General features: G+C 43.1%; 1 protein-coding gene across 1 annotated transcript in view; it reads left to right on the forward strand.

Moving 5' to 3' along the window:
* Positions 1-2764: 2764 nt before the first annotated feature.
* CD2AP (CD2 associated protein) overlaps positions 2765-16719 on the forward strand; it is a 75123-nt gene continuing 61168 nt past the window's right edge. The window contains exon 1 of the mRNA XM_062489653.1: positions 2765-2786. Coding sequence (XP_062345637.1) covers positions 2783-2786 — 4 coding nt within the window. The 5' untranslated portion in view covers positions 2765-2782. The remainder of the gene's footprint in view (positions 2787-16719) is intronic.

Genomic DNA, 16719 nt, shown 5'->3' on the forward strand with positions numbered 1-16719 from the left:
CCCGGCCAGAGTTATCAAGGCATGTTGAAATAAAACAGAATTTCACAAAGCCAGTATCCTACCTGTCCACAGTGTAAGAACCAAGAACCAGGGCTTTGCTCTCCTGTTCCAGGCTGAAGGGAGAGGCAAAGGTAGCTTTATGCCAGCATGAGTGAATATGAACTGGAAGAAGATTTGACCAGCTTCCAGAAAGAAGCTCCCAGAAAGAAGGCTACATGGAGCTCCTTCAATGCTCTGTAAATATGTACGCTCTGGACATTTTATTTCTCACCTCTTGTTCATGCAAACTTAGGTTTGTGGCAGAATTTAAAAAAGTAAAAACTGCTACATCAGACAATTTATAATTCCTCTAATCCTTTATCCTTCTTTTTTTAGCACATAGCTCTACAAGGAAGTGGAAAAAAGCGATACATTAGACAGATGAGGACAGTTCATTCTCATGGAAGTTTTTTTCTGAATTTTTATTGGGAGCAACTTCAAACTCTAAGGCTGATGTTTCCTTTCTGTTCCAAACCTCCTCTTCTGGTTACGTACTTTAAATCTGGGGGTGCAGGAAGGTTGTAATTTTATAAAAAATAAATTCTCCTTTTAAGGGTAACACCATGGGGCCAGCAAAACACTGCACCTGCTTCAAGGAAATGCTGACTATGACTTGCACATTCCCAGTTCTGCAGCTGAAAAAAATGGAAGCACCTGCCCCAAAGTATGGTGAAGAAGATAACATACCATAATAAAATGTGATATATAAACTTGTTTATACATTCAGACTTTATGTTCTGTATTTAGTGCTCATGATCTGACTAATTTTCCCTTTCTGTGCAATGAGAAAGATGCTAAGCAAAAGCTGACTCCTGGAAATACTTGACATTCTTTTCAGGCTAATTTTGTCCTGAGCTTGGCTGAAACAGCTCATTTGGAACCACTCATAAAAGGATGTCTGCAGCAAGGAAGAGGGAATATTTTCATTTCAGTGAGCCCTGCTGTGTTATATTCCCTGATTTTCATCAAAACCAGACCATGTTTACTTGTCCTTTTGGCCTCAAGGTCAGGATTTTTTTCTTTAAATTGCTTCAGTTCTAAGTAGTTGTTTCACTCATTCCTGAGTTTCCCACAAAAACCTAAACAGTGGCATCCTGATATAGCTTGGAGCACTTTCCTACATGCCTCTGAAGTAAAAAAAAAAAAAAAACAACCCACCCAACAAAAGGAACCTTACCCTATAAACTCTTCAAAAGCAATGCACAAGTCCACAAACACATTAATGATGTTAATGACATTGGCCAAGGGATGGTTAAGTTGGAAAAGACCTCTCAGATCATCCAGTCCAACCTGTGACCAAACAGCACCATGACAGCTAGACCCTGGCACCAAGTGCCACATCCTGTCTTTGCTGAACATCCCTCCAGGGATGGTGACTCCGCTGCCTCTGAGCTGCCCATTCCAGTGTGTAATCACTCTTTCTGTGAAGGGCTCCAACCTGAGCCCCCTCAGCTTTTCCTCATAAGATTTGTGCTCCAGACCCAGAGGAACAGGAGGACTTTATGCTGGGAAGCAGGGCAGGGATGTGGGGTGGCCCCAGCAGTGAAGGCAGTGGTGAGAGGGACAGTGCTGTTTATGAGCCCTTGAGGTCAAAAAGGTGAAAGGAATCCTGTGTGCATTAGGAAGAGCATTGCCAGCACGTCAGAGAGATGATCTTGCACCTCTGCTCATCCGAGCTGGGGCAAATCTGGAGTGCTGTGTCCTGTTCTGGGCTCTGTGAGAGACCTGGAGTGTGTCCAGTGCTGGGTGACAGAGATGATGAAGGGACTGGAGCATCTCCCTGCCCAGGAAAGGCTGAGGGAGCTGGGGCTGTTCAGCCTGGAGAGGAGATCCTGAGAGGGAACCTCATCCCTGAGTGTCCCTGTGTGCAGGGAGGGCTCAGAGCAGGGCCCAGGCTCTGCTCCAGGGCCCAGCAATGGCACCAGGGGAACGGGCAGGAACTGATCCCAGCAAGTTCCACCTGGACAGGAGACAGAACTTCTTTACTGTGCAGTGACTGAGCACTGAACAGATTGTCCAGAGATGGTATTCCAGGACTGTCTGGACACAATCCCACGCCACGTGCTCTGGGTAATCCGGCTTGAGAACGGAGGTCGAACCACTGTGGTCCGTTCCGATCTGACCTATTCTGTGACTGCGTGAGGGGGGCTGTGAGGGATGTGAAGGCGGTGATGAGGAGGCTGATGAATGGGCTGTGAGGGGGGTTATGATGGGATTGGGAGGGGATGTGAGGGAGGTGACGACCGGGCTGTGAAGGGCTGTGCGGAGGCTGACTGGGGAGCGATGAAGGAGCTGTGAGGGGGTTTGACGAGGGCGGGTTTGAGAGGAGCGCCGGGGGCTGAGGAAGGTGCTAAAGCGGGGCCTAACGGGGACGATGAGGGCGCGGCGAAAGGGCGGTGCCGGGGGCGGTCTCTGCTCTGAGGGGCGGGGCCGGAGGCGGGACCACGGCGGTGACGTCACCCCCGCCTGGCAACGGCGTGGGGGCGGTGGCGGCGCGCGGCTCTCGCGGGATTTGGCGCCCCCCGCCGTGGGCGGGGCGGAGCCGCCGGTGTCCGAGCTCGGCTGAGGCGGCAGCGGGAGTGGCGGGACGGGACCGGCGAGCGGCCCCTCTGCCCCGGGCCGCCCGCGGCTCGGAGCCGCCTCTTCCGCGCCCGTAGCGCCACGGATGGAGCCGCGGTGTCCGGCTTGAGCGCGTCGGTGGGACTCGGAGCCGCTCCGCCGAGCCTGGGCGGGCGGGCGCAGCATGGGTGAGAGCGGCGGGACCGGCCCCCTGTTCCCGCTTCTTCGGGGGCGCCTTTGCCGCCCTTTGTCTGAGGGGAGGGCGGGGGCCCGCGGCAGTGCCCGAGGTGCCGGGGCGGGAGCGGTGCCGGTACCCGGGGGCGGCTGGAGGAGCTGCCGGCCCGGCGAGTGCGGCAGGTGCTCGGTGAGCGCTCCTTCCCGGGAGAGGCCGGGGCCGCTCCGTCCTGCCCGGCCGGTCCCGGAGGCTGCGGAGGGGTCCCGGCTGGGAGGAGGCGCGGGGGGTTCCGTGGGTTTCGGTGGGGAGAGCGAGGTGTACAGCAATGCCTGGTGCTGCTTGGAGGGAGTGGCTTGGTGAAGCATAGAAGTTTTTATGGTCAAATCCTGCCCTTTCGCCTTTTTTTTTTTTTTTTTTTTTTTTTTTGCCTTCCACTCCGCGTCAGTTTGAGCTGCGTCCTCACCCATTTCTCCTCCAAGGCGAGAAGCAGTCACTGTTTTAAAGAGAGCGAGTGTAGAATCACTGGGAGTGTTCCTGTGTTCAGGATGTGCCAGTTCAGGTTCACACTGGTTGTAATGGGTCTGGTTTTTAATGTAAGCGTTGGCATGGGGAACTATGAACGAATGACTTAGACACTACTCCTGAGAGCCCTTTTTGCTTATAGCGACTTCCCCTTTATAGACTTTGGACCTCACTGGGGTCCGAAACGGTGCGCGGATCATTTTGTCCGTCTCTAGTACCTCCACCTTGCTCTTCTGTGCTGTGTACGCCGGTGTACTCGTGGAGGGTGTGTGCAGGGGCGCGGGTGGCAGTGGCTTCAGTGCCCTGTGTGCAAACATGTTCTGTCAGAACGGCAGTAAAGCTTTTAAAGTGGAAGGGTACCTGGGTTTTGGATGGCTTTACTGCTTCCCCGTTGTGCATGAAAATGAAGAAGTGCACGGTGTGCAGATCAAACGTGCAGTTAGTGAAGCGAGAAGCACTCCTCCTGGCTGGTGTTCTGGTGATTATCAAGATCTGCTTTCAGTGCGTTCATCTCAGTGGAAGTTGTCTTACAGGGTGAAAGCATGCTTAGAATGAAATCTGAAAATATAAAATGAAATTAGTATTTTAAATTCTGGCAGAAAGCAAACATCTCACTTTTTGATGCTTTTTGTTATTATTCAGAATAGGTAAGACTTGTTCCTCGTTTATTTTCGGGCAGTATTGTTTTATTTGCAAGTGAGAAATGTCTGGCCAGGTCATTGTAGTGGCCTGTGATGGTAGTTCCTAAAGCAGAAAGGCTTAGTGTGCTAATTAAACATACTGAACTCGGGCTGTAGTGCTGAAATGAGAAATGCCTCAGGATTGACATATGGTAGGTTTGAGTTCTTAAAATCCTTAGTATACTCAATTAATATAGTTAGGAATACTTTGTAAGGGCTGAATCCAGTTCATGATTGTATATGATTATTCTGTGACATGGTTTTACATATTTTTGTCCTTAAGTTTGCTTTTCTAAAGGAGATCCTCTTCTGATACCCATAATGAGCATGTTATTACTGTTCCAGATATGACTGAACTGAGTGGGTGCACACATTGTGTCAAATATTGCTGTTGTGTGGGTTATTTATTACCATAACAATTGCTGTGTATGTGCAGTTACAGAGCAATTCCTGCCGGGATGGTGGCCAAGCTCTAGAAGAGATTGTATTGTAATCCCAGAGCTCTTTAAACAGATTTTCTCTAAAGGAGTTGTCCTTTATTCAGATTTCCAAGTATTTCTTTCTTGTGGTCAAAAACGGTGAGAAATGCACAGTAAAACATCACTAAAAATAAAAGTGGAAAAGGAAGTAACTGCAGCTTGCTTTGCACTCAGTGTAATTAGTAGTTGCCTCACAATTTACCTTGAGAAGTCATTAGTTGATTATTTTATTACTGGCATCATGGTAGAGCTGTCTCTTGATAAGAGATTGTCTTTTATGTCAGCTTGTGGAAGGGATTTTACTTGTAATAGGGGAGTGTTGAGGTATCTTTGATGAACTCAAGGATTTTTGAGATTTAAGGAGAACTGAGAACAGCCAGTATGACTCTGGAGGAACCAAAAGGAGAAGGACAGAAGTACAGAATGCCTTGGAAACAAGTTCTTTCATGTTCTTCTGGCAGCTGGAAATTCATGTTTCCAAGAGCACGTGTCATTCAGGCATCTGAAGGTTGGGGAGGGGGTGTGATGAGAGGTGACTCACACAAGACCATATAAAGTTATTGGTAATGTCCAGTGACACCTCTGAGCCCTGTCATTATAATTCTCTGCCTTCTGCACTAGATTAATCATGTGTGTATGACTCTAGAAACAGTTTGATAAACAGATCAAATGGAAAAAATGTTATAGGTGGAAAAGACTTTGATTGAATTGTCATTTTCTGTCTTGGGTTGATATTAACTTGGAGAGATTAACTTCCAGCTAATTGTCAAATGGCTTTATAACTAAGAAGGAAATATTCCAGCAGCAGCTGATAGATTGCCACAGTGGAACACTGCAATCCACTGAAAGTCTGTCAGAATCTTCTTAGCTGTATGCATTCCTGCCATCTTTTTTATTTGCAAAAATGTATGCAGACATTGATTAGTGGTTCCCATGGTTACTGTATTTGAATTTGCTACATGTGGTCTTCAGAAAAATTTATAATTTTGGAATACTTCAGGAAGCCAGGTACACTTCTTCATTGCCAAGAGAATAAGTATATATTTGGTCTACAGAGTAAGCTCATTGAGCATTGAACTTGTGTGAAGCCTTTTGTTAACTTCATGTTGGTAACAAAAAACAGTTTAGAAGGTTTTTGTAAGCAGACTTAATACTTTTAACATATTGCTGTGGGAAGAGTGACAGTTTCAGTATTCACCAGTAGTATTCCAAGAACTTGTTAGAACATTATTTCAGGATTTGTTCTTCAATTCAAAAACAAGCAGTAAACGCTCACAGAACACCCCCCCACCAAAACCCAAAAATCTGCTCCATACAACCCCAAGCAAATGGGATAGGATAGATGAGGAGTCCTGATGCTGGTATTTTTACCAAGAAATATGTAAGGTGGGATGTGCGGTTGAGCTTCAGTCAGACTTTATCGTAGAGTAAAATGACAATCAGAAGTTCAAGTTGTTGAGCCCTTCTGTATTCAGGTATTGAGGAGCCTGATGTTGACCAACTGTACTTGTGATCAGCAGTGGTTTCTTACTACCATTTTCTTTATTGTACACAAAACCATAAGAGAGAGTGATGTAAAATTGACTTCTGGACTATATGTGCCTAAGCTAGTGGGAAACAAAATTGCAATAACTGAGAAGAGTTGGTGGGTCCTGACTTTGGGTCAAGACAGAGCAGAAATCCCCTCAAAAGGTGTTGCAGATTCTGTCAGCTCAGCTCTTGCCTGTTTTGTTTTTTGTTTTTTTTTCCTCCCAGAATGTAAGAACTGCTGTGCTGAGAGTCCTGACTGTGGAGACAGGTAGGGAGGAAAAGGATATAGAAAGCAGGTTTGTAGTGGAAGGTGGTTTTTTTTTTTCCCTTTTAATTAAAACCCCTAGTCCGGCAGTTAATGATTTATGAACTTTCTCAGAGGTGTTTGTGGTTTCACCAGATCTTTTTTTATAGATAGTTCAAGTCTGTGGTTGTCCAGGGTTGTCTAAGGGGCTCAAAAAAAACCCTGTGGTTTTTGCCAACCACCACTGTCTGTGACAGTGGGAGTCCCTGTTTAACATCTGTGGGAATGTGTGTAGGAAATATGTCCTTTCAGTGTGAGGTTTTTTTTTTTCCCTAAAACTGCTTCTTGTTCTGCCAGACTCCTTTGTATTTTTGAGAAATGGTGGGTGATTGTTTGGTGGCTTCATACTGGGAAGTCTCTCTACATCTACTTTTGTCATGTGCCAGTCATTCCAGGTGCTGGTCGTCTTTACTGGATAGTTATTTTAGTACTGATTGTGTTTTTAATCTTGCTGAAAAGCGTTTTTAATGTTATTCAAGAGGTAGCTTCATGTAGGGGTGGAATTATATTTATTGTCTTGATTTCTTTTGTTTTTCTAACAGTTCTTAAGAGCTTTAGTTTCAGCTAGGTGTGACCTTGCCCTTGAATCATCTTTACCTTCACTGTGCTTGGTTTTTTTTTTTTTTTTTTTTTTCCCCTTAGTGGGTTTTTGTTGCATAAACGCAGGAAATGTGTGGTTGGGCACACTGCACTGTCTGGGGCTAAGTGAGGTGGCTGCCTGGTCTGTCCTGCTCCAGCTGTCACAGCTCTGCTCTTCCCGTTGGTTTTGCTTCCCAGGACATGCTGTCACATATGACTGCTGGTCTGGTAGTTCCTTAACCTGGCTTGATTAAAATGATTTGTTAGGAAAGAGCAGCAGTGGAAATGCTTCAAGTGACTAAAATCGCCTTGACAGAAGCGGTGAGTTAATCAGATGAAATTTGTTGCTAGTGGGTCTGGGATGTAGCAATTTCTACCAGCTGTGATTGCTACCTGAGCACTTAAAATGTGTCTCTGGCCCTTGGCTGGGGCTTAACCTTTTTCTTCTGCTCCTTTTAAAGTGGTAATTTGTCTTTTTTTTTTTTTTTTTTAAACTGGCATCCTGTATTTTGTAAGGTAGCTAAATTCCATTCCGCTTTTTCTTTCCTGACACTTTTCCTTTCCATAATGTTGCTTTTTGTTTTTACTCTGAATTGTGAATGTGCTAATGATCTAAAATGTGCCCAGTGTTCAGTGGAGGTGGTACCTGAACCTTTGCTGTTCCTTACTTTGGATGCAGGGTGGTAAAAGCGGATTTCCCCAGTGCTGTGGTGGTGGAAGCACAGCCCTGCTTGAGCGTCACCCATGCCTGTCCTGGTGCACTGGTGACAGCGGGACTGAAACACTAAAACTGCCTTTCCAGTTGCCTCTTTTCTGGTGTTAATAAGTGTCCTTTCCCCCTAAATCATTTTCTGTTTCCTAGCATAAACTTCAGACTTCATTTCACCAGCACTGCTGTTTTCTTTTTCTGACTGATGCCAACAAGAGTTTTTGTGTGAGATTGTGTTTTACTTCACTTCTTCCATATAGAATTTACTTTCTTCATATACAATCAGAATGAAATACTTCTTTTTCAGAAATCTTGAACAAAGAAAACGATGCATTGTAGATATTTTTGAACAAAAATTTGAGTCTTGTCATTGCCAGGGTCCTAAATCAGACTGCAGGAAAAATCACAGTATGTGTCTGCCAAATGAGTTAAATCTTTCCACTTTTGGGGTGATGTACTCTGTAGAGCATAATATGAGGTAATTTAGAATATTCAGTTCACTTTTCTTAAAGGAATATTTATTGCCTATAATATGCTCATAACTCTGAGATTGGCTCAGCTCATCAGAGCCTGGTGCTAAAAATACAAAGGTTATGAGTTTAGTCCCTGTATGGACCATTTATTTTAGATTTGGACTCGGTGATCGTTGTGGGCCCCTTCCAACTCAGAACATTCTGTGAAATCTGTATTACGCCAGGATTGCTTTCAGCAGAATAAATGAGAATATAATATTTAGAATAATTAAAAAAAATAAAGCATTTTCCTTTAATTTCAGCAGTTTGCATTGCTGACCTGTGGTGTTACTGGTGATGGCTGCAGTTGCTCTCCACTTAGAGCTGAAGAGCTTTGTATTGCAAATTGAGTTTAAATGTGACATTGCTGTTCAAGAAACTCCAAGTGAATGTTACTGCTTTTGTAATTTTAACTAGATAACATGTTGCTTTAAGTTATTTAATTATCTTAAGATTGCATTTTTTTAAGAGTGAGTAAATTACTGTAAACATACTTTTTGTCATTAGAGACAAATGGTTTTGGAATTAAGCAGTGCTAGGCAATCTCATTATTTTTGCTTCTGCAGCAGCTGTGACTAGATTTTTGTGGATGGGCATTATTAATGATTTTTACTTTAATTTTAAATAAGGTAGTTTTGCCAGAGTTCCTGGAAACTCGCCTGGCTTACTATTTAAAGAAGACTTAAGTCATCAGTTTCTGCCTCTACTGGGTGGTCAGCCTTTGTCAAATGCTTTTGACTGTGGATATGGTTTGGTATGTGGATACAGTTTTAAGCTGGCACTGAAGTTAGTCTGACTTTACCTGTGGGTAATGAGCACTGTCCTCTTCCCTTGCTCGTAAGAACCACATAATCTGAAACTTCCCTGCCTTCCTCAATCAGTTTTTGGCTGGTCTGGCTATCCAAAAACTGACACTGAGCTCATGGCTGCAGGAGGAGGATGAGGATGCTACTGACCCTGATATCAGCTGCAGCACACTTAACAGCAGTTGTCAACTTCACTGTCATGGAAAATTTTTTGTCTTCTGATTTTTGGCTCTTCAGTTCAATTATGGCTTTATTGGTAACATACCAGTATATCTTCATTCCTCTTAGTGTGTTTTTATTTCCTCAAGTTGCACTGTTTATTTTTCAGGAAAAATACAAAAGCAAACTTATCAGAATGTTTCAAATTGCTTTTCTTAATGCATCTTTGGCACCCAGGGAGAAGAGTCTCCATCTTTGCTGCTTGAAGAAATAAAACCACTAATTTCAGGAAGTGAGGGAGAATCTCATCACTTAACTCTGGACTTGAACCTTGATCTATGAACAGATTTGTTTTAAGGCTGTTTTGCATGTAATCTGCCTTGTCCTGTGGAGCTGTGGGTGCAGTTCCAGGCTGTGCTTCAGAGATAACTCCAGGCTGCTGCTGGAAAGGGCCCAGGCTGTGCAGTGCCTGTATCTGGCTTGCCCTGGCTCCAGTGGCTGTGAGCTCTGCTGGGAGCTGACGAGCTGGCTGGTGGGGAGAAACTCCTGTGCCAGCTTTGCCATCATGTCAGCAAGCTGGATGGCCTCACTCTCACTGCAGCTTTACCTCCTGGGCAAGAGAGTGGATGGGACTCAATTTCAGGAGTCAGGGAACATGGACTGTTTCTTTCCTTTCTATTTTAACCTGCAGTTACTTTGCACTAGACCCATGCTAAAATTTCATAAGTTTCTTCTGAGTGTCTGTATTATTCTCGCTAAGTATTCATGATCCACCAAACTGGTTATTTCACAGAATTCTTTTTCTGTATCTTTAAAGTTTTTTTATCCCTCCCAATCCATTTTAAGCCAGCCAAATGTTCCTTTTAAACTGTACCTCTAATTTGCAATTATTTTATTAATTTGATAATACCTTAAAAGAGAAAATAGTTTCTAAACATTGAGAACCTGTTAGTGAGAGACCTTTTGTATTTCTGTAGGTGCTGGTTTTCTTTGTTCTCAATAAAGTGTATGTCCTGAGGAGAAGACAGCACAGTATGTAAACATATGCATCTGTTCTTCTGTATCCTGATTTTCTGCAGTTGGGCTGGACTTGCAACATTCCTATCACTTACATGCTTTTAGGGAGTTTGGCTTATTTAGCACTATCATAAACCAGTAAATACAAGATTAGGTGGAATAAGCCTGCCTAAAACTGCCTAAAACATTGCTATTTGCACTCTTTGTAACATCTAAATGTTTCTGTCAGGGAAGTTATTAATTGCTAGAACAAACTGCCAGGAGAGTTCTAGATCCATGGTTTCTTGGTATGGTCAATCCCTGGATAATGCAGATATCAGTGTCTTCAGTCTCCCCTTTTGGCAGGTTTAGTGATCATGTGTCCATACCATGATCTAGTTCAAGACACTGGCCAGGGTTGAATCCAGCTGGAAGAGAACCAGCTGGCTGATTTGGCAGCAAACTAGACCGACACACCCTGGAGCAGCACAACTGTGAGACCAGCACAGGGGAAAGTGGTGAAATGAGTAGGGAGCGACCATGCAGGGTCACTCTTTTATCTTCAGGTTGCTGGAGTCTCTGTAAGCAGCTAAAGCAGTCATTCCTGAAAAGCAGAGCCCATCTGTTTCCCTTTCCGAAGAGCTTAAGTGAAGAATATTCTTTTGTTCGGAGACTTTGGTACAAGACTTGACAAAATTAGCACTGTTTACAAGCTGCATAAGTGTCTGCAGGGTGGGCCACGGGCTGTTTGTTTGAAACCTCAGTGTCCCAAACAGCACTTCTTGCTGTGTTCAGCTGAGCTGGTGCTGTTCTGAAGCCAGGTGGAATGAGATGTTGTGCTGCAAGTGGGGCAGTGGAAGCGCTGAGGTGAGCAAGGCTTTTGAAGTGTGAGGATAAAAGCAAGTATGTTAATCCCATGCTCTCGTGGGTATGGTAGATAAGGAGGCAGCAGATTTTCTTGAAAAGCGCAAACAACAGAATGTAGCCTTTTAATTAAGGATAAATTATCATGAACTGTGCTGTTTTGCTCTTGAAAATCAAATACAGGGCTTCCTTTGCCTGACCTGCAGGTTACTGAAAATACATCTCCTCCTTCAGCACAGGGAAGGAGAGTGTCTGTGAAGTGGAAGATACTAAAAACCATTACACTGACACAGTCACATTATAAGAAGCCTAAGTATAACAGGATCTGCTTTTACAGCCTGCTAGTATCTGAATAAGGATGTGGTGCAAGGAAGTAGAGGAATTAGAAACTATCTCAGTTGACAACCTTCTCAGCTTGAGGTGGGCTTGAAGGCATTTCTTAAATCATTGTGCTATAGGGCTAAATATATAAATTAACAGTGTGGGGTTGTCAAGTAAAAGCACAATTAAGAGTGTATGAAATTGCTCTTACTTTCATGTGCTCATCACCTTACTAGATGCTTATTTTGTGGAAAGCTTGCTCTTTCAGTCTTAGTGTTTCATCCTTACTGAGACAGAATTATAAGGTACATGTATAGACTGTAATGTAAATAGCTTCCAATATGTAGGTTGTAGGAAAAAACCTGCCCTGGTAAGTAACCAGTAATAAAGCCTCAGGCTGGATGAACAGCAGATGAAATAAAGCTGTTTATGAAACAGGAGATGTGCTGTTGGTACAATGAGACACAGCCTGTCATCTCCATGCAGCAAGGAGATTGTACTGATTTCCCATCAACACAGAGTTGCTGGATCCTGCTGTTCACTGCTGTATCCTGGTTTTTCAGTTCTGAGCCACGAGTGAAGTGTTTGAAAAAGCCAGGGTTGTATTGCTGACTCTTCTGTCATAGTTTCTTTTAGTTTTGTTGTGTGTATGTAGCTGGGTCCCTAGGATTATGCCTGTGGTTGTGAATATGTGGGAACAATCAAGAGTATTTCCTTTATGTTTCTGGAATACAAATGACTCCTTCAAGTGACTGTGTTGAGAACAGTGGAGGTGAGGGTTGGCTTTCTATGAACTTGCCTTGGGCACTTTGTCTCCTAATGGCAGCAACTGCTATCCCTTGCCCCAGACTGCTTTTCATAAACTCCTGTAAGGCCTCTGATCCCTTCTCAAATTCTTCAAATACCAACTGTGGTGTTACTATCAATTAACTCTGCAAGACACAGCACATAGCTGCATCCAAGCCGTGTATTTGGTGATCAGCCAGCCGTCAGGTAAGAAGGGTGAGTGCTGGGGCAGTCCTGAAGTATTTTGCTTGGGAAGAAATGAGATTTGAGTGCTTCAGTACTGACTGCAAAAAAACCTGAAAACAAAATTGTACCACTCTTATTTTAGAGATGCTGCTCATCTGGCATATTTCAGACAAACGAGTGTACAGGGGAAGAATTACTGGGAGTGAAGCAGGAGGACAGGCAGGTAGGGATGCTCACAACAATGCTGGTTTCTTCAAATGCTCAAGATTATGACCAGGTACCTAAAAAATCTCCCCAGCGAATGGGGTGGGGGATGGTTGATGTGCTGCAATAATGAACTGCCTTACTGTCTACCAGGGGCACAAGCAGGATAGTAGTCAGTAGATCATGGGAAGTGGTTCTCTATGCCCTGGCACTCACAGGACTGTCTCTAAAATACTGTGTCCAGTTTTGCTCCTCCCTCCCCTCAAATGCAGCGGGAATGCCACTGAACTGGAGAATTGAGGGTGGTCGGGAGGCTGGTGCATATGGTGTGCAACAAGTAGGTGTGCCTGGAGAGGAGAACAGCCTGGTCTCCTTTGCAGCACAGTGCAAACTTGTGAACGTGCAAAATGCCCGCACGTTAGGAGAGTGGTAATTCTACTGAATATAATGTGGAAAAAATTATTATGAGAATTTGGTATCAGAAGAGGTGCTTGGGGTGGCTGCTTTATCTCCATCCTTTCAAGACTTCTAAAATTTAGCTGGACAAAGCCTTGAGCAACCTGATTTGACTTTGAGATTAACCTTGCTCTGACCATTTTGGAATAAGTAACCTTCAAAGGTCCTTTCAAACCTTATTTTCCTGTGATTGGAAGTGTTGCAAACCGTGCAGGTTGAAATCATGATCTTAATAAGAATTACTTAAATCCTCCTAAATACATGTGGAAATAGATATTTGAAGGATTTGATCCCTGAACTTCTAGAACATAATTGACCCAGTGAAACAATTTTGCCTCCTTTAAAACTGTCTGATTGAGGTTGCACGGTGCCCTTGAGCATTTACGGTTTCGACTGGCTTTTGTAAAAATCCATTTCATAAGGGTTTCTTTCTGTGTTTTTCCATCAGAAGTTCAGTTTGTTGTCTTGACTAAAGTGTTCACACTAAAAAGTAAATGAACTTTATGGCACAATTAGTATGCCCTGACAGCATGGAGTCAGATACAAACACTTGTTCTTGTTGTAATGCTAAGCATATTTTGTGGTTTTTGCAAGATTCCAATCTGGGACCATTCAGACTCTTGCATCATGTCTGTTTTCACAGATGAAGGGAACACTTTGTGCATGCTCCGAATAATGCTTTAGAGTTCCTGTAAATTTATTTCAAAGCCAGATTTTTGCCATGTTTGGACAGGTACTAATTGCCATTCAGAATTAGAGATGTGCCAAATTGTAGGCTGTCTATCAAAGCATTTCTGCATTTCTTTGGAGTGTAAAAGGAGTTTTCATTTAAACCCAAAAGACTTTCAGAGATTTTCTTGTTTTCGTAACTCTTGAATTCATAACCTGGGGCTAAGATCGTGATGTCCTCTTTGGCTAGGAGAATCCTGAAATAAAAAATCTGCAGGAGGAGCTGGAGTGTGGAGTCCTCATAGAAGAAAGGAAACTTCAAATACAATTTTTTTTGTTTTTCAAGGAAATGACTTTTTACAAAGAGTTCTCAGATAAACAACAGAGTCTCTAGCTTCAAACTTATGTTTGTGAGCTAATTATCTAGTGAAGGCTTTAAGGGAACACCTGTAAATACGGTGTTGACCTCAAGGTGATTTGACTGCTTATTTGGTGCTTTGGATTTGAATGAAATATAAATGAAATATGATTCTTTTGTTCTTCTGTCCTTTTTGGCATGGCTTTGTTTCAGCAGAATTTGTGATTCGGTGTTTTGTGACTCACCTTGAATGTTTTGCCAGATAGATGTTATAAAATTAACTTAAGGGAAGGAAGAGAGGAAGAAGCATACATCTATATATGGAACAATGTCTGAGTCATGGCTTCAGATAATGGTGTGGTTTGTTTTTTTTTTTAAATACATTCCCCTATGACCTCAAAGATCCCTGGTTTTCTCTGCAATGTGAATTAGTAGCATTTTTTCACTTCAGCTCATGGAGACATTTGCTGCCCTTCCTTGCAGGTGTCACCTCTCATTTCCAGGCTGGTTTCTTGCTCTGAGCCCTGCTCAGACTGAAGGAAGTAGCAAGTAGCACAAACCATCACTTTCTGCTTTGCATCGCTTCCCAGGCAAAACGTTTCGACCTCCTCTGTCCTTATAAGGTATTAAATACCGTGGAGGTGGTTGAGGTTTTATTCTAATCCTTCTCATTTCATGTCTTCTGCTGTAAATGGAGCAGCCCAGCAATTCGAAGTGAGGGGGTAAATTAAATCCTCAATTGTAACATTTATTAGATTTATGACTGAATCTAAGACAAGTATTTCTGATAATATTGGAGGAGACATGATGGGGTACTTCTTCTAGAGTTGATAAATCTGCAGTGAGGTATCCCTTAAACATTTTTCTTCCCATCTGGTTGGCAGTGGTGACATCTACAGTGTACAGCTGTAAAATTGTAAGGGTATATGTGAAAACAATTTGCTTTAGTAAGTGAAAATTGACAAGCATTCAATTTTCAATTGTTTTATCTTATGCAGTGTTAAGCACTATGATACACTTCAGAAAACTGCAGTAGCCTGGAATAGAAAAATGAGGCATATGTGGTTTGTGCCTTTCAGGGCAGGCTGCTGGGCAGGGCTTCAGCTGTACTGTTTAGTTTCCTCCTCAGAGTCTCTTGCTAATTGCACCTGAGCCAGCACAGGAACTGATGTTTGAAGTGGTGGTTGTTAGAATGCAACGAGTTTCTAATTAGTTGAAATAATTTGAGAGGAAAAGCCTACATTTTTAACTGTTTTCAACTGTTCATTTTCCTAATTATTTCAGGCATTCTTGCTGGGCTGTAAAATTAATCACAAACTTTTTATTAAAAATGCATGGTGAGTCATATCTTGGAGAATGCACCATTGCCTTACCCAGTCTAAAAATGCCAGGCAGATCCAGGGCGGCTTCCAGATGAACAAGTTCTGTGCTGACAGATCCAAGTCTCCTGGCTTTAGACTGTCTCAAGGGTAGGGTGCTATTTCTGTTCCTATTTTCCTTTTTTTTTTTTAGGCAAGCTATGGATGTAGAGGAATTGTTGCTTTAAGCAGAAAATGTTTGTGCTAGAACTGGGTAATGCAGCACAGAGCAAGTTACAAAAGAAGTAAGGAAAAATAGCAGATACTGCAGGGTGGAGGAAAAAAAGGAAAAAGAAACTTTATTCAAGTTGCCTTGTCACAGACTTGAGACACTGGTACAGGCTGCTCAGAGAAGCTGCAGATGTTTTGTCCCTGGAAGTGTTCAAGGCCAGGCTGGGTGGGGCTTGGAGCAACGAGGTCTAGTGGAAGGTGTCCCTGCCCATGGATGATCTTTAAAGGTCCCTTCCAACCCAAGTTACCCTGTGATTCAGGCACAAATATATTTTATGATATTTTTTGTTGTAGACCATACAAATAAATGAACAAATCTCTGTCATTAACATGTTCGTTTTCAGAAACATTCTGTAACTTTCACAGATTTCTTATAATCCACAAGATCTCTCATATCCCTCACTGAGGTTTCTTACTTACACTTGTGATTTTACCTTTACAGCTGATAGGAAATTCTTCAGAAGTTGGTCAAACTGAAATTAGTTTTAGACACTAAACACTTCTTCCAAAAATACCTTCTCACTGCTATGCCACTGATATCTGAACCATGAACTCTCAGACAGTGCAGTCCCCAGCCAGGTCCAGGTGCTCTCTAACCACACTAAGCAGCAGGAGTTGCTTCCTGAGGTCTAAATTTCCCCTGTGTCAGTTCAAAACCAGTGCCCCTAGTCCTGTCACTACAGACCTTGGGAAAAAGCATATACTGAAAGGATGCAATAAGGTACCTGTTACCATTAGTAAGCAGAAAAAGTGGTGAGACCCCATACTTTGGGAAGATAACAGAATGGCCTTGGGCCAGCTTGCTCCTTCCTCTATTGCAGTGATAGTTTTTGTCCCTTTAAGCTCACAGTACTTAGTCAACACTGGAAGCTGACAGTAGCTGAGCTGTTCAAGTGAGGGAAAGCAAAGGTGCTATCTTTGTAGCAGTTTTAAATACCCTCAGTTTAAGCACTGGGGAATACTTACTAAGTTTTTAACAGATCTTGTAAACCATCAAATATCCAACAGCTTTTTGGTAGTGACTTGGGATAGTTAAGAAAATTATTCCAGGAGAGTGATCTATTTTCTTGCTAACAGTGCAATGATTTTTTGATTGAGAAGACTCTGTTATTTAAATTCCTGAATTTTTAAAACATCTGATAGAAGATTGAGAGTTGCAGCTGAAAGACTGAGTTGCCTGGGCACAGTGCTTTGTCCTGGGGTGCATCAGGCACAGCAGCATCCCCAACCAGGCAAG

Source organism: Cinclus cinclus, chromosome 3 (assembly GCF_963662255.1).
Source record: "Cinclus cinclus chromosome 3, bCinCin1.1, whole genome shotgun sequence".
In the NCBI taxonomy this organism is placed as follows: Eukaryota; Metazoa; Chordata; class Aves; order Passeriformes; family Cinclidae; genus Cinclus; species Cinclus cinclus.